Below are 26,902 nucleotides of genomic sequence, written 5' to 3' on the forward strand. Positions count from 1 at the left end.
TCTGCGTTTAGTTCAGCTTTTCACTCTTTACACAAAAAATGGTGAAAAATATTTCATAATAAGAGAGAATAAAGATTTTAAGAGAGGGTTTGCTTTAACGATGCTTCTGCTTTTGTTTGACATTCCCGTATTTCCCAACTTTTGGTATAAGCAAAGTAAATAAGCTCAAAATAGAACAAATATCCAAAGTAAAGGAACTCAGGTGGTTAAAATGTAACAAAATGCTGCTTTAAACATGAGTATGAGTGAAAAATGAAAGTGAGGTAACGATAAGCTGTTATAAGAGCTTGTGTTCACAGCGTGGCCGTGCTGACTGTACAGCTTACCTCACATTACACAGAGAGCTGCTCCTGTTCAGAGTCACTCAGCCAGTCCATCCATGTGTTTGTGAGTAAATGAAGCTGATAAGATCAACCAAATCTGAAACGTTTCTACATTTTGGGCAAACCTTCAAAGCTCATGTGGGATAACTGGCTGCTTAAAACCAGTTAGTTTATGAAAGATCTGTTTTTACCTGCGTCTGTGTATCAGGATCATATTCTGTCCAAATTATAAAACATGTTTTCAGCTGAAATTGAAAGAACTCTTATTGATTGCAGTCGCACCTTTTAAAGGAAGGTAAATTCCAACGATTTGCATTTCTGACTAAGTGAGGAAGAATATTTATCTAGAAAATCTTTCAGGTATTCTCGTCTGTGACTCAAAGGCATGTCGATGAAGGCACCTGCCAGTTTTCATTTCTACAGAAAAGCCGGCTCGTCTCGTCTCAGCTCGACTGAGAGATGAATCAGAGTCTGATTTTCACTTATTAAAGCATCAGGATGAAAGAATCGGCTGTTCGATTTTTATACACACACCGTATGAACAAACACATCCATCAGTCTTCTCACAGGGAAAAAATACAGAAATACATTTAAAGTCTAATTGCATGTAATCATGTAGAGAAAGTCAAAAGCTCAGAGCGTAATTATCTGTTTAGTGCTTCTGCAGAAATATCAAACTCAGTCTGTTACTGTTAATCCTGCTGCGACAGTTGCTTTACATTTATTTCCAATGAATGGCTGCTGTTTGTTTTTGATGATGTTTCCCCATCGCCGCCTCCTCTCTGGCTGCCATGTTGCAGTTCCTGCTGCTCAGCAGTGATTTGGATTAGTTGGAGCTTCTGACAAACACTCGCTCCTTCTCATCTTCTCAGTTTGCCTGACGAGGATCGACAAACATTTAAAGCTTCAGTTTTTACTTGGAGCCAAATAACCTGCAGACTCTTCTTTCTTGTTCTTGGCTCTGATTATATAACAGGATCTGTTTTCAGGGGATTTCCTTGAACTTCAAAAATGATTCAAATGTATAAAAATAGATGAAAAGGAAAAATGAGGTGATGGTGGTGGGATAACTTTAGGCCCAGACTGTATTTGGGTTTCAAGGAGTCCAGGACAGGCAGAGCGCACGATGCAGCTCAACCTCAGAGGAAGTACACCAGGTTGTTTTTGTGCACATTTTATTCTTAATGCAGTCTTACATCTCAGTGTTCATCTTTCCTGCCTGTCCTCTTTTCTTTTTAGAGTTCGGAGGAGAAGAAATCAGTGTTCGGCCGTCTCACCAACTTCTTCAGCTCCAAGAGGAAGAAGAACAGCAGCCGGAATCATTCGAGCACCTCCACCGACAGCTCCCCGGCATCCCCCTTGTCTCCACGTTCGGCCCAATCTGAGCCAGAAAATGGGTTAAATGCTGAGCACAGCGACACTGTGAGCCAGAGCTCCAGCCGGAGCGCCTCCAGCAGGGCCTCGCAGGTCACAGTAGAGGCAGACTTGCCATTTGCAGACAGTAACAGCACCGGGAGAAGCAGTGTGAAGGAGCTGGATGCAATCATGACTTCCACAGACCCTGCATCTGCCACCGAGCCAGATCCAGATCCCGGTTTGAAGTCAGAAGTGGGCTTCGCTGAATCCGTGGTGGAGGAAGTGAGCAAACGGCTGCAGGTGAATTTGGAACAAAAAGTACTGAAGAGACCAGAGAGCAGCAGTGAGGATGATATCATCAGCCCGACCACACTGACGTCACTTCAGATCCCACTTTCCAAGGCTGTGGAGTCCCCAAAGTCTCCTAACCTAACCTCCATAAGCTTAGCATCAAAGAAAGCATCGGTGAAGGTTGGAGAGAAGGGCCACAGCACGGCGCTGAGAGGAATAACTTTGTTCAAACAGGAGGGAAAGCCTCCGGACCGGAAGAGGGAAAACTCAGGAGGACCCAGGACGAGCACTCGAATATCCACCAGCAGCCTGTCGGGGGAAAGTGCAACCACGAGAGAGGAAAAACCCCGAGGCAAGTCTCCTGTCTTGTTCCACAAAGCCATATGGGTGGAGACACACCTGGGAGAGGAGGAGGTGGAGTGGGAGAAAGAAAGGGATGTAATGAAAAAGGAGGAGGGCTTTAGAGCAGACTCGCCTCCTCTTTTGGCCGTACCTGCCACAGTAATTCCAGAGGACGACTCAGAGAATGAGGGAGCACCAGAGAGCCCTCCCACCCCCTCAGAGACTCCTCCGCTCAGTGGCAGCCTGCCACATTCAATCTCCTCCCTGTCACAGACTGTGGGGGAGGTTCAGACCCCCACGGAGCAGCCGGAGGGGCCGGACACAGACTCAACAAGGAGTTCTCCTCCGGTTCAGGAGCGACACCGGACAAGATCAAGCCGGGTCACACGCAGGACTGTGAGTCTGCCTTCGAAGAGCAAAGCTGTTGCTGAGGTGCACACCGGCCCCGAGGCGAGTGTGGACGAAGGCTCAACTTCAAAGAGCTCAAACACAACAGAGGCGAAACCGTGAGTGTCTGTCTGTTTTCATTTTCCTCTGCTTTTACAGCCTCTTTGATCCAGAGAAACAGAGCTCAGCCTGCATGCAACCCGAGCTCCGAGTTCCCATGGTGCTTTGTGCCAGGGCTGAACAATGGGGCTAAAACCTGCAGGGAGGCGCTGAAATATTCATCCACCCAACATCCAGCCACTCAGAAACACCTTCTTTAAGCTTCTGACACTTTACTGGATTTATCAAATGTAGGTCAGCTGTTCTGTGTTAACCTTTGGTGTTCGTTCACTACCTCCAGTTAGTCATTACAACCAGCAGCTCTCATGTTTGACCTCAGGATGCCGTGGAAACGCTCAGCCTCGGGAGGAGTGCTTAAAGTTTCTACACACGGTTGATTCTGCAGGTGGTTTTACAGACGGCACAGTTCATCCAGGTTTACCGTCATCGTGCAGGAGAACAGTGGAAACTGCATGTGTGAAGCATTTTTATGGCATGATTAGAAAAGAGACACAAAATGTTTGAGCGATATTTGAACTCAATCAGGTCAGAAAACACTACAACATGTGACCTTTCACATGAAGACTCGCAGATGCAGTTTTTCCCTTTGGTCGTGTTGTGCAGGTGTAAACTGAGGAAAACATTTGGCATTTACAGCTGCTGCTCTGATGTTCGGACGAAATCTCCCTGCTAAGCGTCTGATTTATAATTTTAAGGACAACACAGAGTTTTAAAAGTAGTTTTCTTATTTGCTGTCTTAAAAGTGGAAGCTCAGTCAGGCAGAGGCTCAGAAATTCCATCCATGTATTGGACAGTCAGGTGGATTTACCCACTCTGGGAGGGGAGAAGGGCTTGTGAGCTTAGCTCCAGGTCTTCCTTTGTCCTCGTCTTGTGTTGCTGTAATTTTTGCTCTTTTTCTTTTCTCTGCTTCATGGCTGCTTTGTTCTTTCTCATGTCTGTTGCGTCAGCAGCTCGTTGGATCTGTGGATTTAGAGCCAGTTGGCAGTAAACTCTTCTTTGGACTCGTGCTTCACTGTAATAGTGCTAGCATTAGCTATCTGAGGACCCTGAGGATTCAAGTTGTAACAGTGACTTCACCGGGGGGCTGTAATATCCAGGATATCTTTTCCTTCTCTGGATTTTTAGCCATAAATTTATCTTAATGGCCTCCAAAGGCACAACTGATGGTCTAAATATGCTGCATTTAATTATTTTTCAAACATTTTTTTTTTATCATTTATGCAACAAAGTATTACAAAGCCAGAATCTATTTTGCTATAACACTCGGTGGTTTTCACAGTGTAGGATCTATCTACTTGTGTGGATACATAAAGTGTGTCTACAGCTGTCATTAAATGTTTTCTGTGCTTTCTGACAGACGGCTGATCCTCCAAAACAACAACGATGCTGATTTTAAGGACACAACCCTCGATCGGCCCACACGAGAAGACGAGTCTTCACCCTCTGAGGCCATTACTCCGGAAGCCATAGTTAAAGGTAAAACAGACTTGGAGGCCTCAGACTTCGATGACACTTCTGCAGCGTCAGACATGTACAAAAAGAAGCCAGCAGCTGCAGAACCAGCGGCGAGAGGCCAAGCAGCCGACCAGGCTGCAGCCCAGAAACGAGGAGTTATAGGAGCAGCAGAAAGCCGACATACCATGGCGAGTGGAACAAAGACCCCGACCTCTGCAGCTGGAAACAAGGCCAAGAATGTCCCAACAAAGGCAAAGGGCTCCACAGAGGGCACAAAAGTGGAAACTTCCAGTGATAATTCAACGCAAAGAGACAGAGCCGTTGTTATGTTGCCAGCATTAAAAGACCAAACCCGCGCTCCCTCCGGTGCTGCAGGTTCAAAGTCTAAAATCCCCAAAAGATCAACATCAGACGCAGACGTGAAATCGCCAGTGACACCAGATAAGACATCGGCGCCGGACACCTCAGGGCCCAAACTACAAAAACAACCTAGGACCAAAGAGACTCTGAAATCTCCAACAACTGCAGCCAGACCTGGAAGGAAACCAAGCTTTGAGGAAACCAAAGGAGGAAAATCGGTGTCGGGGAACATTTCTCCCACGAAAACTAGGACCGGAACAAAACTCAGTAAGGACAAATCAGATGAGGACTTTGAGTCTGTGAACTTGCTAAATGACGTGGAAAATGAGGAGAGAAGCGGTAAAAGTGGACACCCACCACACGGGGAAAGTCCGGACGTCAAAAAAACACAGCAGCAGAACGATGTGGAGAGCCGGCTGCCCGTTTCATCTCCGACGAGAAAGAAGGTTGATATAACCCATAGAAGGGTTTCATCGGGTCAGATGGACTCGGACAGACCTAAAACAGTCCAGAAGACAAGTCGAGAGCAGAAAGATGCAACAGCTGACGAGAGTCCTGGGAGTGAGACGCCGCCACCGCTACCCGAAAGTCCAAAGAAAGGTAAGAAAGCTCGAATACAGCATGTCGGACCAGGCGACATGAGGGGGGGTGAAGGAGGACATATGAAACCCCGGGGCAACTAAAATGAACAAGCGGGGTTTCATACAGAGATCTTGATGAAAATACAGACTGTTTTTCATCTGTTGGATCTGGACAAACATCTGGTTTGCAGATGTTTCTGCAGAAAAACCAAATATTTAGGTTATTATTATTATCTGAAAAACAGTTGCCTAAATATGGAATAATTGCCAATAAAATGCAATCAAATAAAACATATAAAGTTAATAATAGACATGCATGTATTACACACAGTTTTCCATTATCCTGTCCCACCTGTTCCTGAAATTACAAAGTTATTTTTGTGTTAAAAATATCACCGTAAAGCTCTGATACAGTTACTGGTATTTACTCCTAATATTTTAACCTGTTTATTTTTTATTTTGGCGGTGTCTCTGCTCCATCATAAGATCCATAATTTCCTGTCTGTCTGTGTTTTTTGTTTTTCCCAGCAGGAAATGTCCCACCAGTGAAACCACCCAAAACCTTTTCTAAAAGAATCCATGGTGAGAGCGATACTCCGACCTCCAGCATCTCTCCACCTCCCACCAAACAAGAGAAAACCGTCTCATCAAGGATCTTTAAATGGAACGAAAACATCAAACAGCACCAAAAAATGCCTGCAAAAGATTCCCCTGAGACTTCGTCATCTGTGAGCAAACTTCCCACAAGAGGCCAGAGAAGCTCCAATAAACTAAAACCCAGACAACGTTCCCAAAGTGGGAATTCTGAGGATTCAAATCACAACACATCGACAGAGACGGATGTAAAAGCACCTGAAAGCGTCACGGCGAATGAGCGTGACAGTAAAGACGTATTTAAATTCAAGTCGGAGGGAGAGGAATGTATTATAAAACACACCGATGAAACCAAAGTGAAAGAAAAAGAGATCGGAACCAGTACAGCAACTGAAGACATTTCAAACATCCAGCGGTTGCAAAACAGCGACGCAGTTATTACAGAAAGTGCTCCGGACACAGGAGCCGAGGTGCAGTCGAGCTGCGAGATCGACAAAGCAATTCAGTCTCAAGTTACTGATGGAAGTCGAGCGGAAAACGTGTCTGTTATTCAAAATAAAAACACAACACGAGAACCGAAATCCCCGTCACTGAAAACACTGAAGCTAACAGGAAACATAAATAAAAACACGGCACCACGAACTCACGACACAAAACAAGCTCCTGAGGATGAAGCTGACATGCCAAGCAAACCCGCTGAGGGTGACAGCGTTCAAAGGGAGATACGTGGACGTATTCCTGGTAATAAAATAAAAGCATTCACTTCCAAGCAAAAGATAAACAGCAGCAGTTTTCCTGCTAAACTGATGTCAAAGGATGACTCAGATCAGTCTAAACCAGCCAATACAGAGCAGCAAAAGGATTTATCAAGGGAGGATCAATTAACAAACGATAGGGACACGTCCCTGACATTAAACAGGGCCTTAGCAAAAGATGTTGAAGTAGAGGAGAAAAGCAAAGAGGAGGGTGGCAGGAAACCAGCAGAGAGGTTGGGCATTCAAACAGAGGCTGTGACTGTTGGTGAATTGTCCAAGAATGTTGAAAATCAGTTGCACAAAGAGGCTCTTTTACTTGCAGGAGGATCTGAAGGGAAAGGCTCAAAACCAAATGAAACGCTCAGTGACACAGCAGTGGAAAGCACTGAGTCACAGAATAGTTGCAAAGAGGCGCTCAAGGGCATAACCGCAGAGAGAGCCATAAGAAATTCAGAGAAATCAGCACATCTGTCATCAGAGGACAGAGGTTTATCAGCTGAATCCAAGGAAGAAACACAGACAGGGATTACAAACGCTCTGAAAGAACAAACGAGGGAGGAGCGAGCAATACTCCATGAAACTACAAAACAGCAGCCTGAGATGTCTTTGAAAGAAAACACCGAGAGCAGCGGTGAGAAAACAAAAGCATCAGAAGTGAAAAATGAATCCAAACTGCTTCTGACAAAAAATGAGGAAGTCGGAGGTGAAGACACAAGTCTGGATGACAAACGTGACAGAGATGTAAAAGGAAAACGAACTCCAGAAGTAAAAGACATGAACATGTTCGATGCTGAAGCTGATAAAGAAAAGAAGACTTTATTGAACGTGGCTCAAGAAAACAAGAAGGCGGCCGCTGCTAAAGACCAAGGTGAGGACATTACAACAAAGGCTAATCTAAATCAGGACCTTGCAGAGGTGAAAGCCTCAAAGAAGACATCAGAAAAACATATTTTAAAATCAGATACAACTAAAGAAGTAAAAGCTGCCAGCACTGAAGCTACAGAGGATTTGTCAATGCATAGCTTGGTGAGTGTGACTGAAGCTGTGAATGCTGATATTAAATCTAACATCCAGGAAGACCAAAAGTCCATAATTGTTGGAGACCTGGATAAGGACACAACAAAACCAGTCAAAGATCCAGATGATAAATTAGACCAGAAACCAGAAATGGTAAAAACTGGAGGTCAGGAGAAGATGCTGAAGAGCCGGAATATGGATGTTATTCAAGACCAGACTTCTCTAAGTACTGAAGACACCAAAGAAAAAACCAAAACCAGTGACCTGTCAGTGGACAGTCTGGGGAATGATGCAGTGACTGCAGATAATGAAGTTGAACTTCGAGGTGAAAGTATAACAAAACCAGCCCAAGAAAAATCAGTTCAAGAGAAGACAGTGGAGAGCCAAGAAAAGGTGATAGTTCAAGAACTGATCTCAGTAAACACTAGTACAGAAGGTACCAGAGAAAAGACAGAAGTCAGTGATTCATCAGTAGAAAGCCTGAAAAAGGAGATGGGCGATATGAATGCTAATATGAATGCTAATAGTGTTAGCAAACAACAGACTGACCAAGATGGAAATGTTACCAAACCAGAGATGAACCAATCAACAGGTTCAAAAAACAAGGATGGTAACAAATCTGGTCTAAAATCTGGTCTGAAAAAGCGAGTGGGAATAGTACAACCAGAGTCTGTCGTGCAGGCAGAAATCCAGATTCAAGACCTAAAGGTTGTCTGTGTGGAACCTAAAGACAAGAATGAGACCAAGGATTCATCAGCAGAAAGCTTGGTGAACAAGCCAAGAACTTTGGGTACTAACAGTGATGCTGGAATCCAACAGGACCTGAAGTCTGTAAAGGTTGAAGTTGACAACAAAGAGGAACTGACCGAATCTAAACTTTATGAATCTGAACAGAAACCAGAGACGGTCAGAGCAGAAGTTCAGGTTAAAACAACAGAGATCCCAAATACAGACGCAACCCAAGAACTGACCTCAGGTGGCTCTGAAGGTGCCAATGAAAAGACTGAAGTCAAAGTTGCATCAACTGCAAATGCTGATAATGATGTTAGTAAACAGCAGGTCCAGGCTCCTGTAACCGTTAACAACCAAGATGGGAGCATAACGAAACAAGAGAGTGACAAATCAGCAGAATCCACAAGTCCAACATCTGCTCTAAAAGCAGAATCTCTGCAGGAGGCAGCAGAAAGGCAAAATCAAGACCTAAAGGATGCTGATGAAGCTGAAGAGAAAGGTGACACCAAGGATTCATTTGCAGAAAGCTCAGTAAATAAGACGGCGGCTTTGCAGACTCATAGTGATGCTGGAATCCAACAGGACTTGAAACCTGTAAAGGCTGAAGTCCAAGACCAAAAAGAGCTGACCGAATCTAAACTTCATGAATCTGAACAGAAACCAGAGACGGTCGGAGCAGAAGTTCAGGTTAAGACAACAGAGATCCCAAATACAGATGCAACCCAAGAACTGACCTCGGGTGGCTCTAGTGCTGAAGGTGCCAATGAAAAGACTGAAGTCAAAGTTGCATCAACTGCAAATGCTGATAATGACGTTAGCAACCAGCGGGTCCAGGCTCCTGTAACCCTTAACAACCAAGATGGGAGCATAACAAAACAAGAGGGTGACAAATCAGCAGAATCCACAAGTCAAGCATCTGTTCTCAAATCAGAATCTCCACAGGAAGCAACAGAAACCCAACTTAGAGGCCTAAAGGATGCTGATGGAGCTAAAAAGAATTCATTTGCAGAAAGCTCAGTAAATAAGACGGCGGCTTTGCAGACTCATAGTGATGCTGGAATCCAACCTGTAAAGGCTGAAGTCCAAGACCAGAAAGAACTGACAGAATCTAAACTTCATGAATCTGAACAGAAACCAGAGACGGTCAGAGCACAAGTTCAGGTTAAGACAACAGAGATCCAAAATACAGATGCAACCCAAGAACTGACCTCAGGTGGCTCTAGTGCTGAAGGTGCCAATGAAAAGACCGAAGTCAAAGTTGCATCAACTGCAAATGCTGATAATGATGTTAGTAAACAGCAGGTCCAGGCTCCTGTAACCGTTAACAACCAAGATGGGAGCATAACAAAACAAGAGAGTGACAAATCAGCAGAATCCACAAGTCCAACATCTGCTCTAAAAGCAGAATCTCTGCAGGAGGCAGCAGAAAGTCAAAATCAGGACCTAAAGGATGCTGATGAAGCTGAAGAGAAAGGTGACACCAAGGATTCATCAGCAGAGAGCCTCGTGAGTGAGAAAGAAACTTTGCAGACTCATAGTGATGCTGGAATCCAACAGGATTTGAAGCCTGTAGAGGAAACGAGCTCAACCACATCTGAAATTCAAGATCATGAAGTTAAACAAAAACCAGAGACAGTCAGAGCTGAAAGTCAGCAGAAGACAGAGATCCAAAATACAGATGCAACCCACGAACTGACCTCGGGTGGCTCTAGTGCTGAAGGTGCCAATGAAAAGACTGAAGTCAAAGTTGCATCAACTGCAAATGCTGATAATGATGTTAGCAACCAGCAGGTCCAGGCTCCTGTAACCGTTAACAACCAAGATGGGAGCATAACAAAACAAGAGGGTGACAAATCAGCAGAATCCACAAGTCAAGCATCTGTTCTCAAATCAGAATCTCCACAGGAAGCAACAGAAACCCAAATTAGAGGCCTAAAGGATGCTGATGGAGCTAAAAAGAATTCATTTGCAGAAAGCTCAGTAAATAAGACGGCGGCTTTGCAGACTCATAGTGATGCTGGAATCCAACAGGACATGAAACCTGTAAAGGCTGAAGTCCAAGACCAGAAAGAACTGACCGAATCTAAACTTCATGAATCTGAACAGAAACCAGAGACGGTCAGAGCAGAAGTTCAGGTTAAGACAACAGAGATCCAAAATACAGACGCAACCCAAGAACTGACCTCAGGTGGCTCTAGTACTGAAGGTGCCAATGAAAAAACCGAAGTCAAAGTTGCGACAACTGCAAATGCTGATAATGATGTTAGCAAACAGCAGGTCCAGGCTCCTGAAACCAAGGATTCATTAGCAGAGAGCCTGGTGAGTGAGGTGGCAACTAAAGTTAGCGACAAGCAGAATGCAGACATGACAAAACCAGAACTGAATAAGTCAACAGAATCCAAATGTCCACAACCTGGTCTACAACAGGGACCAGAGACTGCAAAGACAGAATCTACAGATGACATGGAAAGCAAAACTCAGGGTTCTGTGGAAAATAAAGGGAGTCCTGACTCCAAGATCTCATCAGCAGAAAGTTTGGAAAATGAAAAGGCTAACAATGAAATTAGCAGTCAAAAGGACCAGAAGAGCACACCTGTCAAAGTTGTGCAAATAAAGAAACCAGAGACAATTACTGAACCTCACACAGCTCCAGGTACTAACCAGGAACCGGAATCAAAGGCTGTAGCAACAAAGGATCTGAAGAAAACAACTAAAGATCCTGAATTAACTGTAACATCAAGTGTTTCCATGGCTGGAAAAGCAGCTGGCAAACAGGAACAGAAAAACCTCATTAAAGAGGTTGTTGGAGTGGATGAGAAACTAAAGGCTTCAAAGATGAATGCCAAGAAAGAATCACCCACGGTTGGTTCCAGCGAGGTGTTCCTGAAGGACAAAGACACAAAAGAAAAAAGAGAAACAGATGTTCTAGGTAGTGCTTTCAAAAAAGGACTACAGACTGCAGAGAAATCATCCACTTCATCCCCAAGTCTGCAATCAAATGCAGACTTTCCTTCCAGCTGGTTAGATGTGGAATCTCATCAGAAGAAGAGAAGGGTCCATAAAAGAAGATTTCACACGTCCGCTAGTGTGGATGACCCTCTTGATGCCGATGATTTTATCAGGAACATTAAGGAAGGTGGGATGCCTTTCGCACTGCCTCCAAAGAAGCATGTTCATAAAAAGTCTCAACCTCCACATTTTGTCTTGCCGGCCATTAAGGAGGACCACTTCGAGAAAACGTTCGATCCTGAGGAATTCCAGTTTGGCTTAAGGAAAAATGGACGAACCTTTATTGACCTTTTACCTACGACAATTCTTAAACAAAAGGGAAATCAAAGGAATGGCCAAACTCTGGAAAAAAATGCCACACCCACTCTTGAACAGCAAGCAAAAACATTTGATGAGGTTGAAGGTAAATCTGCACTCCAGGAGGGGGCCAAAGCTGAAGCAGGAAAAGAGGGGCAAGACAATGGAGAAGAGCCTGTGAAGCTTACGTCAAGACTTAATAAGATTTCCATCCTCTCCAGCTTACTTACCACTCGTTCCACCAGGAAGAGTACAGAGGAAGTTTCCTCTGCCTCAAATAGCACACCTTCCTCTGATCAGCAGCAGAGCATGCCCTCACTCAGAAACGTGGAAGCTGCTGATTCATCAAAGCCTGAGGCCACACACATGGGTGGGACAGGCGTAGATCAAAGCCCGGTCACAGGAGGTGGTACAGGAAGAGTTAGTGAGTCAGTCTTTAGCTCCTCCTCTCCTCCTCCTTTTGTGCTGCCCTCGTTCTCTGACATAAAGCTGCCTGAACATTTAGAGAAATTACTGAAGAAGAACAAAAAAGAAATGGAGACCTCCACAGCGGAGACAATTCAAACTAACCAGAATACAAAGGAGAGCATCGCTATGGACCAGGACCTGATAGCAGGTCTATCTAAAGTGGATCTGAACCTGAAGAGCCCTGAAGAACTTCCTCCAATCACCAACTACATCCAGCAGCGCCCTCCAAATGGATTTCAAAAGACAACTTCAAAGCCAAAGGTAGGCACGAGACTTTAAATGATATCTTTGCCTGTTAGCAGGAAGGATTCTCAAAGCCTGAATGGGTTTTAATCAGCTAAGAAAATCTGCAAAGCACTCATAAGTTCCTAGTTTGTATCCATGGCCACACACGCCCCACCTTCACACTGTTATGTGATGCTTTTGCAACCAAACTGTGAATCATTTACAAGTAAGGACAGGAAAGATGAACGTGTCCTCAATGTGGAATTCTCACAGGAAGTTTCTTCCAAGATCGGCTCGTCTTCCAGGCTGAGATGAAGTATTTGCATCTACAGGCAAATAAAGCAGACCTATAAAAAGAAATGTGTCTTTAAATAATCACACTGTTTGTTTCTCTGCCGCGGGCATGAAAGGAAACAGGAGCACTGGAAACTGATCAAAACAAATTAATGTTTGCTGTTGACTTTAAGGTAGAACAAAATGAGGCAAAAACATTTACTGCACAGATGATTAAAATACCAAACTAACAGTAACTTTAACAGACTGCTAAGAGTACACTTTACACTAATCTTGCTAAAAATGTAGCACGTTTACATCTTTTATTTCTGTTGACGTCTCTTAGCATGCACTGCTCCTGTTAGGAAGTCTAAAATAAAACCTGAACTAGGGAAAGAAAGAAGCTCTTGGGTAAAAGTATTATTGTAACTGTAACTGTTAAATGAATGGGACTTCACTAAAAGTAATGAATGAATACTTAAAGTTGCTGTGTGAGCACTCAGGTAACTGACAGCAGGTTACTCCAGGGTAACCAGGGTTATTATAAGGAGGACTACCATCCCAAACCTGACGTGGAAACCAACGACTGCCTTAAAACTAAAAACTAGTGGTGTCAGCAACGTGTTTACTGAGGTCACACAGACAAAACGGTTCTAGAATAAAAAAGCATTCGACTCACATGGCCAGGGCCATCAGGACACACTCAGTTCAGATGACCACTCAAAGTAATATTTAAAATTCAGCTTTAAGTTTGTAACCTAAATCTTTTCTAACTCTTCTTGCAGATTCCTGCAGTAAGAGGGTTCCACAAAAGGCCTGGAAAGGTACTGCAGTGTATATCTAAACATAGATTGAATTTCTAATGATGGATTCCAGTGACATGTCTGTCTTGATCTAGATCATCATACATGAGCATGCTCAGTTTGGAGGAGAGGCCTTTGAGCTCTACTCTGATGTAGAAGATGCCACCACCATGAAGCTGTCCCCCATCATATCAGTCAGAGTCATCAGAGGATGGTACGCATTAGCATGCATCCACGCTTCAGTGTGATGATCACACGTGGACATAGTTAGTGGAAAAACACTCCGTTTTGATTTAACCCCAAACAAACTTGACCATTGTAACGTAGCAGCACATTTTAACTTATCCAGGTGATGTAACTGAACTGTCCTCTGAAATCTTTGGTGCTTGTTCTGTGAAAAGTGTAGAATTACGTGATTGTGTCTCTTTAGCTGGGTCCTGTATGAGAAGCCTGGTTTCCAGGGCCGTATCATCGCTCTGGAAGAAGGTCCTACAGATGGCATCGTGAATGTCTGGGCAGAGGAGGAAAGTCCTGCACCGCTAGATGAGATAGGTGAACCTATTCCCACAGCGCCTGTGGTCATCGGCTCCATTCGACTGGCAGTGAGGGTGAGTTGGGTTTCATTTAACCTGATTCAAAAAGCTCAGTTTTCCAGGCTTATTGTAAATAAAGAAATGAACTGTCAAAGTTCTCACACAGTGTTATTTTTGTGTGTTTCATAGGACTACAGCATGCCCCAGATTGACCTGTTCTCGGAGGTGAACGGCTTGGGCAGGATGGCGTCCTACTTTGACGACACCGTAGAGGTCAGCTCCTTTGGCATCCCACAGACCACCGGCTCCATTAAGGTCCATTCTGGAGTGTAAGTGGAGACTTAAATGTCCTTAAATGGGAATTTGCTGTTGTTGGTGGTACAGGCTCATTACAAATCTGAGATTAAATGCCAGAAAAAGAATGTTTTAATTTGTTTACGTTATTAGTTATGATGTCTGAACTGGAGCAGGAACGCTGTGGAGGTTCAAGAGCACAGAAAGATAAAGTTTGATGGGAAATCATCCATCTGAGTTCTGTGTGTGTGAAGGAATGCAGGCGGCAGGCCGGAGCTTGTGGTTGTCCCAGTTAACTGCAGCAGATTCCTGATGGGTGGGGGGAGTAGTGAGAGTGCTCATTATTCCCTCCATTGTGTCAAAGATTAACGTTTTCTTTCAGGAAAGTAACCCTTAAATGTTGAAATCCTGCTCAACTTTCCTCCCCATCTCGTGTCTGTCTGCAGCTGGCTGGTGTACACCGATCCAGGGTTTGGAGGGTTCGTGGGCGTGCTGGAGGTGGGAGAGTATCCCTGCCCGGAGGCCTGGGGCTTCCCTGAGCCCTTCGTAGGCTCGCTCCGACCCCTCCGAATGGTAAAGTACAGGGAATACACAATATGATGCTATGCAGTCTGATCAGCCACAACATTAAAACCGGTGAAGTTTATTACAGTGGAGTGTGTCAGGGTCGGATACATCAGGAAGCAAACTTGATTTCAAACATAAAAGGTCAGAAAATCATCTGTTAGCAGAAACATCGCTGTGTTTATTTTAGTCATAGAACAATGTTTAATCTCAGTTAGCACAGGTGGTTCTAATGTTGTGGCTGACCTGTGAACGTTTGCACTTTACTGTAATTCTTCGAGTTACCTGAGTCTGATAGAGTGCGTCTTTATTACAGGGGCCGATAAAAGTGGAGCGTCCCAATGAAGTCAAGGTTTGTTCTGTTCTACGTCACATCTGTAAATACCTGCTGCACACATCAGCTGTGTTTCCTGAGAATCTCAGTCGGACCTAAAGTGACGAGCTTAGTTCAGTCCAGACATGTTTGGCTGACACGATTCATTATGTTTGATGACTTGGCTCAGATTCAGTGGCCTGGGGAACAATTTAAAGGAAAAAGGATGAGTTTCCTGTTACAGATCTCACTGTGGTTGAGATGAGGCCGAATTCCTGTGAAGCTGTTGGTTGAAGGAGAATGTGCTATGAAAAAACACCAAAAAATAGTCCAATGATGTCTTCACATCATGTTTCCCCAAAATGTATTTCTTGTCCTACGAGTTTAGTTGCGATACCTTTAGGAACAGGCCAAAGAAAGACCTCCTGTAACGAGCATGCTCAGGCATTTTCCCCCATCAGCTCCTTGTACGCTGACAGCTTCAAGCCTACAGCCTGAACTTTAGCCTGTTTCCACTGACGGATGTGAAATATGTTACACTACTAATCTGTGGAATGAATGGGATTGTACCTTTAGGCAGGAGTGGGCTAAAAACACACAGAGGTAAAAACTCCTGCTTGTGTGTCTGTCGTGCAGGCCTTACTGTACGAGAAGCCCAACTTTGACGGCGAGTGTTTAGAGATTCACAACGACATGTACAACGTACAAGAGCCGGACGAAGAATCCGACGAACCTGCTGTGAACAAGAAGACTCTGTGTGCAGTCGGGTCTCTGAAGGTCCTCGGGGGCCTGTGAGTATTTATCAAGGGCATCGTCATCATTCCAAATCCTAAATGTCTCATTCTTAGAAGCTGGCTCACTTTGTCAGGTTACAGTTGTGTTGCACATCGAACGCATGGAAAAGCTGCACAGTGCACTTTAAACAGGGATCTTTAAAAGGTTTTACTGTTATACGTGCTACAAATATCAGTTGGAAAGGTCTTTAATGTGTCTTTGTATCAACGTTGAAGCTGGGTGGGCTACCAGGAGGCAGACTTTGAAGGCCAGCAGTACATCCTGGAGGAGGGGGAGTACCCTCACTGCAGCCACTGGGGGGGATCTGAGGACGGGCTGCAGTCACTTCGGCCTGTAATCGCAGTACGTATCACCTGAGACACTAACCCGCAGGCTCCTGGTTGGAGGGCGTTTCCATCTGATGCAGCGATTTCTCTTTTTTAAACTTTTTGTCTGTGTCGCCTTCTTCGTCAGGACTTCCTGTCCCCGCACGTTAAACTGTTCAGCGAGCAGGACTTCAGTGAGCGGAGCCTCAGCACCAACCTGCTGGGACCCGTCGTCAACCTGGAGGAGACCGGCCACGGTGCAAAGACCCAGTCTGTCGATGTCACCGGTGGAGTGTAAGTCAGACACACAAGAAGAAAGAAATGAACACAAAGCTCAAACTCATGTTCTCTCTCTCAGGTTTCGGGCGTGTGCTTCTCACGTTACAGTGTTTTATCACAGCACACGCAAACATACACGCCTACAGCCTCAGAGGATGGATTATGGACGAGCCTGTGAAACGGATCCATTCATGGAATTGATGAAAGGAAGCTTCCCGAGGGTGGAGCTTTACAAAAACAGAATTTAGTTACTATCAGAGGGCGTTAGAGGCAACTCGTAGGATGTGAAAGTTTAGAGTTCATGAGTTCGTGATTACAGTATAAAGCACTTTAGGTGACTGTGGTTGTGATTTAGTGGTGCATAAATAAATGGAATCAAATTGAACTGAAGATAAAAGTAGTGTGGTATGTGCTGATAATCAGTAATGAATATCTGTGGGTTTCTCTTTTTCCAACACTTTAAAGGGCCAGTTCACCCAAACCACTCCCACAGTTTCTCTCCAGCTGATAGTTGATATGTGCCAGCGCTGATTAAATATTCAAAACTCGTGCGATACAGGGCTAAAAAACTCTAAAGCAAGTCTGTTAGTTTTTACAGGGAAGATTTCTTTGTTGGTTTTCAGAGCTGGTTGGATTTGTTTGCCCAACACTCTGCTGTTAGCTCTGCGACGGCCTCGCCTGTCATTTTACAGCCTCTGAGACGAGACTCGGCCTGTTTATACAGATAATGCTGCAGCTCAAGTCATTATTCAAAGAAACCTGAAGATGTGCTGTTTGCAAGCACTTCCTTGATTTTAGAGCAACAATGGCTTTTGTTTTGGTTTCCTTGGAGTTAGGTGGTTTCCAGTTTCAGCAGACATCCCTGTAAGAGTATCCTAAACATAAACTTCATCCATGTAATGAGTGGGTAAATCGTGGCTCGTGTGCTTCTCACGGTTACAGGATTCACTGCAGAGCTTGTGATGCAGATGAAAACATGGAGGCTGTGGTTTCATTTCTTAGCTGGTTGTCGTTGCAGGTGGGTGGCCTTTGAGAAGCCTGGGTTCAGCGGAGAACTCTACGTCCTGGAGAAAGGCATGTACGCAAACCCAGAGGACTGGGGAGCTCAGAACTTCAGGATCGCATCCATACAGCCCGTGTTCCACGTAAGAAACCATCAGCATCCGTTAATCACAAAGGCTTAACGTCATAAAAGGTGGATCTCTAACAACTCTGTTTGTTCTGCAGGACAGCATGGGAACCACAAAATTCAAGGTATCGCTCGTTCGTGTGCAGCTCGGCATCAATCAGAAATGATGAGGAGTCTCTGTTAGTGTGTGCTGCTGGGTCGCTGAGGCTGTTTGGATGTGTTACAGGTCCAGCTCTACTCTGAGGAGCACTTCCAGGGACGGCTGGTGTGTCTGGAGGACAGCGTGGCAGCTCTGGATGAAGACTTCACACCCAGGTCCTGTAAGGTGCTGGCTGGCAGGTAAACAACCACCACGAGCCTGTTTTAGGGAATCTTTGTCCTTTTCAGAGTACTCTCCTGTAAGATGTTCTCATATAGAACAATGTTTGTTTCTGTTCCTCTACGTCAGGAATTAAACTCTTATCTTCTGATTTTAATGCTCAGTTAGTTAAACAAAAAAAGATTGACTCTTGGAGTGGGTGGAAAATTGATTTGGTTGCAGTTTATCGAACTTCAAATGTGTTTTTATCAGAATTGATGTCATGTGGTTATCGTCTGTACTTATGAGGTCATGAGGGGTCAGAAATGCTGCTGCACGAGGTAACATTTTTGCATGGCTTCATTCAATATACTGCATATTTGTTGTCAGCTGGGTGGCACATGAGGGATCCCAGTTCACGGAGAACATGTACATCCTGGAGGAGGGGGAGTACCCCAGCACAGAGGCCATGGGCTTCTTGTCCTCAGACTCGAGCTTCCGGTCCATCCGGACTGCAGGACATGTGAGTGTTTGTTCTCCCTGGACGTGTCTTCAGCCCTCTGTGGTGCTCTGTGTGAACTCAACCCTCTGCTCTCCACCTCCAGGAGTTCTCTCTGCCGTCCATCGCCCTGTTCACGAAGGTGGGCTGCAGAGGTCGCAGGGTGGTGCTGACGCACGAAGCTGTGAACCTGCATCAGGCCGGCCTGGACGCTCGCATACGCTCCCTGGTGGTGGACGGAGGAATGTAAGTGACAGAGATGAACGTTTGAACCTCTGCTGGTTTAAAAATGTGACAAACACCTGCCATCGGCACCAAGGTTTTATATGCAGCAGGTTCTGGTTCAGAATGGACCTTTCAGGTGTGTCTGCACACCTGGTCATAGAAGCGTAATTATGCAACAGTGAATGAAAATATTGTTATCTTATAACAGTATTCAGCAGTTCACCACAAAGTACGCAACTTGAATTATAAGTCAGCACAGTGAATGTTTTGTTTCATCCAAATAATTGGACGCATTTTATTAGCAGCCTTTTGTATGTAAAGTCATCACTTCCTGTGACCTGGAGGCTTTCAAACTGTGTGACGGGGCCCCCAGCTGGAGCAATACAGCCACTGCAGGGAGCTGACAATGAGGGGACAATATAGAGTGAAGCTAATTGAAATGAATGGGATTTATGATGAATAAACAGCTGAGATTTGTTTCACTAAAAGTAGATTTAGATCTGTTTTTGTAGGTTTTCTTTATATTCTTCATTTTCTAGAAGCCTCAGTATTGTGATATTATCCTGACTACCGCTTGTGTCTGTGCTGCCAATAGACCTGTGCATGTATTAGACTGATTATAACTGATAACCAGCTTCGTGTGACCTCTTAGCCTGATCCATGATGGTGGGACAAGAAAAGCCAGATGATAAACGGATATCCTCGATATGCTGATTTTCCCGATTTCCCAGTTATTGCCATTACTGCCAGCTTTTAATCGACCGCTTTTATATCTGCACATATTTTAATAACTATAGCTTTGCATGAATTTTGAAGTTTCACCACCAGGTGTTAGCATTGTACCGGTTTTAGTGTAGTTACACACCCCAGCCGGCTTTACATTAAATTTTCCCTTTTGCCACAAAGTGTTTATTTCAGCGCTTTAATTAAAACTTTCAGTCACGATTGGATCATAGAAAGGTCCATAAACGGTGCTTCGTGGCTTGTTTGGTGGACTGAATGAAACGATGGATAAAATCTGGCGAGCTAAAACGATGTCCGTCTGTCTCCAGGTGGGTGTTGTATGAGGGCAGTAACTACAGAGGTCGACAGCTGATCCTCCAACCAAGCCAAGAGGCTGATTTATTTCAGCATAGCGGCTTTCAGCGGATTGGATCCCTCCGGCCTTTACTGCAGGTAAGTCCTGACTGGCCCATTTAACGCCAGCACCTGAGATGTTTTTGGATTGGTGTTAATTGTGACTTTGGTCATGTTTAACATGAACATCTACCACAGGAACAGGAGAGGCAGAGTAGGTCCTCTTTAAGTGAGAGCGACTTCTATTTATTTCAGTAGAAATGTTAAATGTGTTTGTCTTTGCATCGAATGCCAGACTGATGCTTCGTGAATCTCTTCCTGACGTCCACTGCGACTAACATCTGTATTTTGTACTTGTTGCTCCTAACACAGAAACCGATGTACTTCCGCCTGAGGAACAGGGAGACGGGATGCATGATGTCTCTGACAGGAACGCTGGATGACATCAAGCTGATGAGAGTGCAGGCCGTGGAGGAGTCGGGGGGAGAGGAGCAGGTGTGGCTCTATCGGGACGGATATCTCACCTGCAAGGTACGCCGGCGAAAACTGCTGAAACTGACAGCTGCACAGTGCGTTTATCCTGCGATGGACGGGTTCTCACATGAGCTTATTTACTCTGAACCTCATTCACACAAGCACGTTTTCCATGCTCATTCCCTGCAAGTGCTTCTAACATTCACACACATTCAGACTCCAATCGAAGTATCTTGGCGTTAGTATTCTGCCCAGACCGCATGCCAAGGATGTTTGGCGTGCAGATTAGTAGGAGACCTGCTCTACCACCTGAGCTACAGCCACGGTAGCACTACGTACAGCTAGATTCGGGCTTTTAATTCGGTGCTAAATTCTGAATTTCTCGTACTTACCTGCACTTGGGTTCAGTTTGATAATCCGTCCTACTTCTGCTTCTGTTTATAAATCTTTGGGTTTAAGGGTGCGTCTCAAATGTTTTCGGGTCTCTTTGTTCTGCACTTGTTGGCTCTTCTCTTTTTTGCTTCCTCACTTTGTAAAAACTCAGCGTCTCCCATTGAAAGAGCCTTTATCCTCCACCCCTTCCCACCTGCTGGTTCATGTTACAGAGGGAGAGTAGAGCATGTTCAGCAAGTTCATTTTAATCATTTTCAATATGAACTTGTTTCCTTGTTAATGCTGACCACTTCCTCCTCTGCGTCCTCAGGTGGTTGAGGACTGTTTCCTGGAGTCCTCGGGCAGCGTGATGATGGCGGGCAGCCGTATCTGCGTTTCTCCCGAGCGAGGCAAAGATAGCCAGCTGTGGAACATCAGACCGGACGGTGTGGTTCACAGCAACCTCAAACCAGACCTCATCCTGGAGGTCAAAGGTCAGACACCTCTATTTTTACACCTTCAGTTCACGTTACTTTTTTTTTCCCTTTGCTGTTCATTTTACGTTGAGCTGATTAAAAAGTGATAACTAATTTTTTAAGAAAACTAAAACGCAAAATTAAAAGTTGACTGAAATAATCTGAGCGCGTGAGCGTCACGTGCTGCAGTGATGACTGAACTCGAGCTGTGTCGTCTGTTTCCAGGTGGGCATCAGTACGATAAAAACCAGGTGATCCTCAACACGTTTGATGAGCGAAAGCTGAACCAGAGGTGGAGTTTGGAGCTGCTGTGACGACTCTCACGGCCTCCTGACGGAGCTCCGTCACGCTGGGCCCTCAGACGCAGCTCAGCCGTGGAGCCCACACCGATGTTTGCTGTCGTGTTTGCTTGGAAAGACGATGCGCTGGATTACGAGCTCACGTTGATGAACAAAATGTTTTTAGCTGACCTTTAACCCAAAGACTGTTTACTTCAGCGAGACCTCTGCCCTGTTTCAATGCTGCACCTTTTCCTGTACGGTACTTACACGTTGTCATTAACGTGTCATAGCCTGTCAACCACGTTGGTTAGCTGCGTATATACGAATGTGAATCGCATCATTGGCTGGACTATGGGATACGGTGGCATCGTTCTGCTCCCATACGGGAGCAGCCAGTCACTGACTCACACTGCAAAACAGAATTGTTAAAGTTTTAATTTCAATTCAGGTTAGATTTTTTTGTGTGCAACGCAGATGTTCTTGCGCAGAGACGTGCCAGCAGTGCGCACGTGCGCAGCTTAGAGAGAACATTGCATACATACATAGACCTCGATCTGGGTACTGGATTATATCTTCTTTCTTCATGACTACTGCTCACTGAATCATGGACTGTATTCACACAATCGTTAAACAATCATTTTAACAGATTAACAGATCCAGATTAGCACCGACTCCTAAGAGTTCATCTTTAGATCGGGTCTCGTCCCGTCTCTGGCAGCATCTACACACTGACCCACATAAATCCTTTAACAAATAAACCCAGTAACCAAGCAGAAGCCGTCCTTCATGGAGGCCCGTGCTGTAAGTGCCCTCAGTGAGTCTCTGCAGCATAAGGAGAGTCACTGCTGCTCCTCTTCCTCTTTCCGCTCTCTCCATCATCGCATCCGTCCGTCTGTCCAGTGTCCGTGGTTTGGTGAGAACGGGGAGTTTCTGGAAATTTCTGTCCAGGTGCCAGCACCTGTCTGACAGTCACATTCACTCTGGAGCTCTGGATGTACCTGGAGCAGACAGCCCATTCCTCCTCGGACACCGGCTCCACCACGGAGCCTTCCTGTGATGGGGGGGTCTGGATGCTTCCCCCCGTCTCTAATGCCAGACGCCCCGAGAGGTGCGGGGAGGATTCGTGGGACTGCGTGGTACAGAAGGCGGCTGGGCCCTGACATCACCATCACGTCCCCACTGTGCATGAGCATGGCTGTGGGGGGGTCTGTCTGCGGGGGCCGCCCAGGAGAAAGATGGCTGACTGACCAAAACTGTAAAGACAACATGGAAGAACAGGGAATTCAAACATGTGCTTCGCATAACGACGGTGAAAAAACAAGCGTCCCACCTAAACGACAGCAGCGGTCGAGTGTGGTCCAGCTCCGACTCGTCCACGTGGATTCCCAGAGAAGAGTCTGATCGGTAATAGTTGAGGATTCCCGCTTCCGAGATAAAGCCAGGGAAGCCGCAGGCAGCTGTCACGTGAGCGGAGAGGAGGTGGAGGTCACGTGGGAAAGGAGTGTGACTGCTGGGAGAGTACGTCTGCAAACAGGAGGGGAGGAGTGAGATGAAGAGAAAGGGCGCCACAACAGACCGTGGCAAACGTTTGCTCTGAAACCGTCCCCGCCTGTGCTGCTGGAGGAGCAGCAGCGAAGAGGTGAAGCAGATGCTCACCTTTGTGTCCCAGTTGTAATGATAGCCCAGCGTGACCCAGCGCAGCCGCTCCAGGAGAGTCCGCGCTTCTCGTATTCCAGCCGGAGAAGATCTGCGGATCAAAGTTTTACATATTGTGTTATTTCTTAAATCTGTAGATCTGGAACACATCGCATTGTTAAATAGTCTGGTCTGTTACTGTACTGGAGCAACTGTAACCCACATAATTTCCTTAGGGATCAGTAAAGTATGCTGATTCTGAAATAGGTTAAAGAGGAAGACGAGGGCACACAGTTTGTTCAAAGATCTGACAGCAGCTGAGCTCCCCAAACCTGCAAACAACAGCAGACCTTAAAACAGCGCCACCTGGTGGCACTGAATTCATTAGACACTGCAGCAGTCGAGCACCAAGGATTTTCAGTAATTAAACACTTGAGTTGCTTTTTCTTGCATAAAATAGGAAACAGAGGCTCCGAGGTTTTGTTTGCACTCTCATAAACACTAACCCTTCCTCACTTTTTCACTTCACTCTCAGCTTTCACAGCAGAAGGTCACAAAAAGCAGCTGCTTGACACCAACGATGGCAATACGAACATCAGGTTAAAGAAACAATCTGCGCTCCTGTCAACATCAGCGGAACGTCAGACGAATGTCAGAGGAATTGTCGGGGGAACATCAGAGGAACATTTGGGAAAAATCTGAGGAACATTGGAGAAATGTCTGAGGAACGTTCGAGGAACATTGGGGGAAGATCAGAGGAATGTTAGAGGAATGTTGGGGGAGAAAAAGCGGCATTTTAAACGTGGGTCATTTGCATAATTTGAGGATTTGGAAGAAGCGAAACGGTTTGAAAATCAGCTGTAAACTCAGAGCTCTGATGGTCTTTAGCCATGCTCAGACCGCCACCTCCAAACACGCAAACGCACAGCATGACCAGGCGCAGATACACCTGAGCAGCTGGTGGCTGTGGTGGCGTCGCAGTGACCCCTGCTGGTAGTAGACTGTTTACCTTCATCGGGAGGTCGAGCTCCTCCTGCTGTGACCTGTGCAGCACGTACCTGTACAAACCTGTGAGTCTCACCTCAGGCTGTGCACGCTCTGTCCCCAGATGTCCTGAGTCTCTAAGGGGGACATGTGCATGTCCAGGTTGCAGATGTTTGGTTTCTGAGGGTAAATCTTCAGACACTGTCGGAGCCAGAACGGCTGCGTGCCGCGCAGGAACGGATTGGAGATGACAATGAACCCTGGACGAGGAAGAGCGCAGAATCATCATCATCATCATCATCATCATCATCGTGTACCCAGAGCACTAAACTCGGTCCAGTTCATGGGCCATCTTCAGATGAAGCAGGTAACAAAGACATAAAGCAGCTCGTGTGTTCAGCAGCAGGCCACAGCAGAGTGAATGCAGAGCATCGTCCTCGCTGGATGAAGACGATGCTGACATTACGTTCCCAGTGGACAGCCAATCAGAACTGTCCATTACAGTCGAGACCATTCTACTGAGCTAGACTAAAAACACTTCAGTTCCTGAAACATGGAAAAATGAGACCAAATCTCAGTAACCTGCCTCAGAGCCGGCTTCTCCCTACGCTTTACCTCACAGTACGAGGCGCCGCGAGGCAACTGTCGCTGTTATTTGGTTCTTTACAGCCGGACTGAATTGAACCAGACCGCACGCATCCAAACTTTATTTAAACTCTGACGTGAGCGTGTACCTGGGTGTCCTCGCAGGCCGAAGGCTCGCCACTCTCTGACGTGCTGTAATCCGACTCTAGTGGCTTCCACATCGCTCACCGCGGCGGTGTCGAGGTTAACTGGAACAATCTACACACACACACACACACACACACCATTAGCATTAGCAGACGTCAGGGTTGAAAAATCATTTTCGCTCAGGTGCTGTCTGCACCTGTTCTTCAGCAGACCTGAACCAGTCAAGTGACACCCAGTCCACTGTGACGTCAGTCAGGTGGATTCAGGTGATCTGCAGATTCAGACTGTTCGTGTTTGAACTCTGACCCTCACACCTGTCTGCTGCTTCGACCACCTTCAAACTTCCCTCTGTGACACACAGTCATTGCTATGATCGATGAAATGATCGATCCAGGTGAGTTTGATTTACACGAAAACCAGATCAGAAATGAAAGTGGACAGATGAAGGCAGGTGGAGGTAACCTGTGGAACTGTTCACTTTGTTGGTTCAGAGAGTCAAACTTAAACTGACCCATGAAGAAGAACAAGGAGAAAGATGGCTGCTAGACGTCGGGAGCGCGCTTTGCTCTCACCTGTTCACCGGGCGCACACCTGGAAAAGTCGATGACGTCGCTAAGGTCCGGCGGGGGGTTCCTTCTCCTGTAAAACTTGAATATCTTCCGAAACGAATCCTCTCCACCCTCCACCATGGAGGCTGCCATCTTAGCCATGACGTCACTGTCTTGCACGCCCTGCTCCGGAAGTATAAACTAACAAAAATAAAAAACAAAACAAACAAACAGATATGTAAACAGTTAACAGCGCGAGCGGGGAGAGACAAACTGTAACATGTTTCTATGGCTGTATCCCAATTCAGGGTCTGCAGCCTTTAAAGTGCCAGCCTCAACGATCCTCAAGGGCCGTGTACTTAAAGACCGCTAAGGCCGGAAGTGCGAGGCTTGTGAAAATCTTTTGTTCATTTGTTTGTTGTTCTACATGAGCTTTGATCATTCTCTGTAAGATTAAGCTCAGCTATTGAACGGCGTATATTTTAAAGTAAAGGCTTTAAAACCAAGTTAGTACAAACGTCACTAATGTCACATAACTTTGCCGACATGTGGCCAACAGTAATGTTTTAATGTTCTTCGTTATTAAACATTTGCACATAAATAAGTGACATAATATTCAGTACTTACTTAAAGTTTACTCTTCGGGGCCCCTCATCCGCCGTTTTTTTTTCGGCAAAATTATCCACACCCACCGCCGCGCTATGCATTCTGGGATATGTTGGGCCACGAAGTCTACACGCCACGTCCTTAAAATTCAGGGAAATGAAGGACGCATTTGAGGGCCGCATTTCGAGCAGCCTTCGAATTGGGACAGCCTTCGTCGCGTCGCTGGTGACGTAATCGGCCTTAAAATGCGGCCTTTAAGGCTGCAGACCCTGAATTGGGATACAGCCAAATACTGACTTGGCCACGTTTAATGTGAACATCCTCACTGGAACAGGAGCTGTGACTATAAGGAGAAACGCACTTTAAGAGAACTTGCTCACTTATTTGTCTCATCCCTCTCAGATCCGGCCCGTGGTGGAGGAGACCTTCAGCTTTTCACAAGTGCCTCAGGCCTTTGAGAAGGTGGAGAAGGGTCACGCCCGAGGAAAGACGGTAGTCCAGATCAGCAAAGGGGGCGACGACGTATAGCTCTGCACATCGTGGGCTTTTCTTATTGAGTGCTGTCAATGCTTTTATAGACTCCGCCCACAAAACCAAAGACACATTGCACTTTGTTTTCTATCCAAAGTACATTGTTTACCTTTTCATCAGGTTTGTGTGGCTGTTTCTTTTCCACTGTTTGCTGAGGATCTGAGCAGGTCTCCCTTGAAAAAGAGGTTTTTAATCTCAATGGGATTTTCCCGGTTAAATAAAGGTTAATAATAATAATAATAATAATAATAATAACAACAACAACAAGCACTAAAACTGCTGTCAGCTTAAAAAAAAAGCTTTTTTTTATTTTCCCAGTGACTCAAAGGAAACTCTGCCACTAATAATAAAGACATCAACATTATTACTTTAATGTGTAACAATATTCTCACATTTACAACCAGCAGAGGGCAGCAGAGTTAAACTCAAGGTCTTTACACTCAGTGGTTCTGTACAAACGACTGTGTGTGTGTGTGTGTGTGTGTGTGTGTGTGTGTGTATAAAAAAATTAAAAACTTTACAGCGGATCACTTTGATCTACAAACAGCTTCTGGAGTGTAAGAG

At 45.5% G+C, this 26,902-nt stretch overlaps 2 protein-coding genes across 4 annotated transcripts; one reads left to right on the forward strand and one right to left on the reverse strand.

Annotated features, from left to right (window-relative positions):
* Positions 1–1,562: 1,562 nt before the first annotated feature.
* Positions 1,563–21,567, forward strand: crybg1 (crystallin beta-gamma domain containing 1; the record flags this gene model as incomplete). 3 transcript variants are annotated; one of them, XM_042220760.1, is given in 22 exon segments in its annotated part: positions 1,563–2,818; positions 4,177–5,234; positions 5,744–7,473; positions 7,504–12,348; positions 13,371–13,409; positions 13,484–13,602; positions 13,819–13,996; positions 14,111–14,250; positions 14,662–14,788; positions 15,096–15,131; positions 15,729–15,883; positions 16,103–16,229; positions 16,341–16,486; positions 17,490–17,616; positions 17,699–17,725; positions 17,827–17,939; positions 18,289–18,421; positions 18,504–18,643; positions 19,675–19,798; positions 20,072–20,230; positions 20,877–21,039; positions 21,247–21,567. In XM_042220760.1, coding segments are annotated over 22 exon segments (11,031 nt in total), but the record flags the coding sequence as incomplete, so codon positions are not given.
* Positions 21,568–21,732: 165 nt separating this feature from the next.
* Positions 21,733–25,578, reverse strand: alkbh1 (alkB homolog 1, histone H2A dioxygenase). The gene is given in 8 exon segments (XM_042220761.1): positions 21,733–22,396; positions 22,398–22,512; positions 22,515–22,555; positions 22,633–22,826; positions 22,959–23,049; positions 24,019–24,181; positions 24,656–24,764; positions 25,226–25,578. Coding segments are annotated over 8 exon segments (1,134 nt in total). The 5' UTR covers positions 25,364–25,578; the 3' UTR covers positions 21,733–22,113.
* Between the last annotated feature and the right edge of the window lie 1,324 nt (positions 25,579–26,902).

This window comes from Haplochromis burtoni, unplaced genomic scaffold, assembly GCF_018398535.1.
Source record: "Haplochromis burtoni strain Fernald_Lab_line unplaced genomic scaffold, NCSU_Asbu1 Contig_55, whole genome shotgun sequence".
NCBI classification, from domain to species: domain Eukaryota; kingdom Metazoa; phylum Chordata; class Actinopteri; order Cichliformes; family Cichlidae; genus Haplochromis; species Haplochromis burtoni.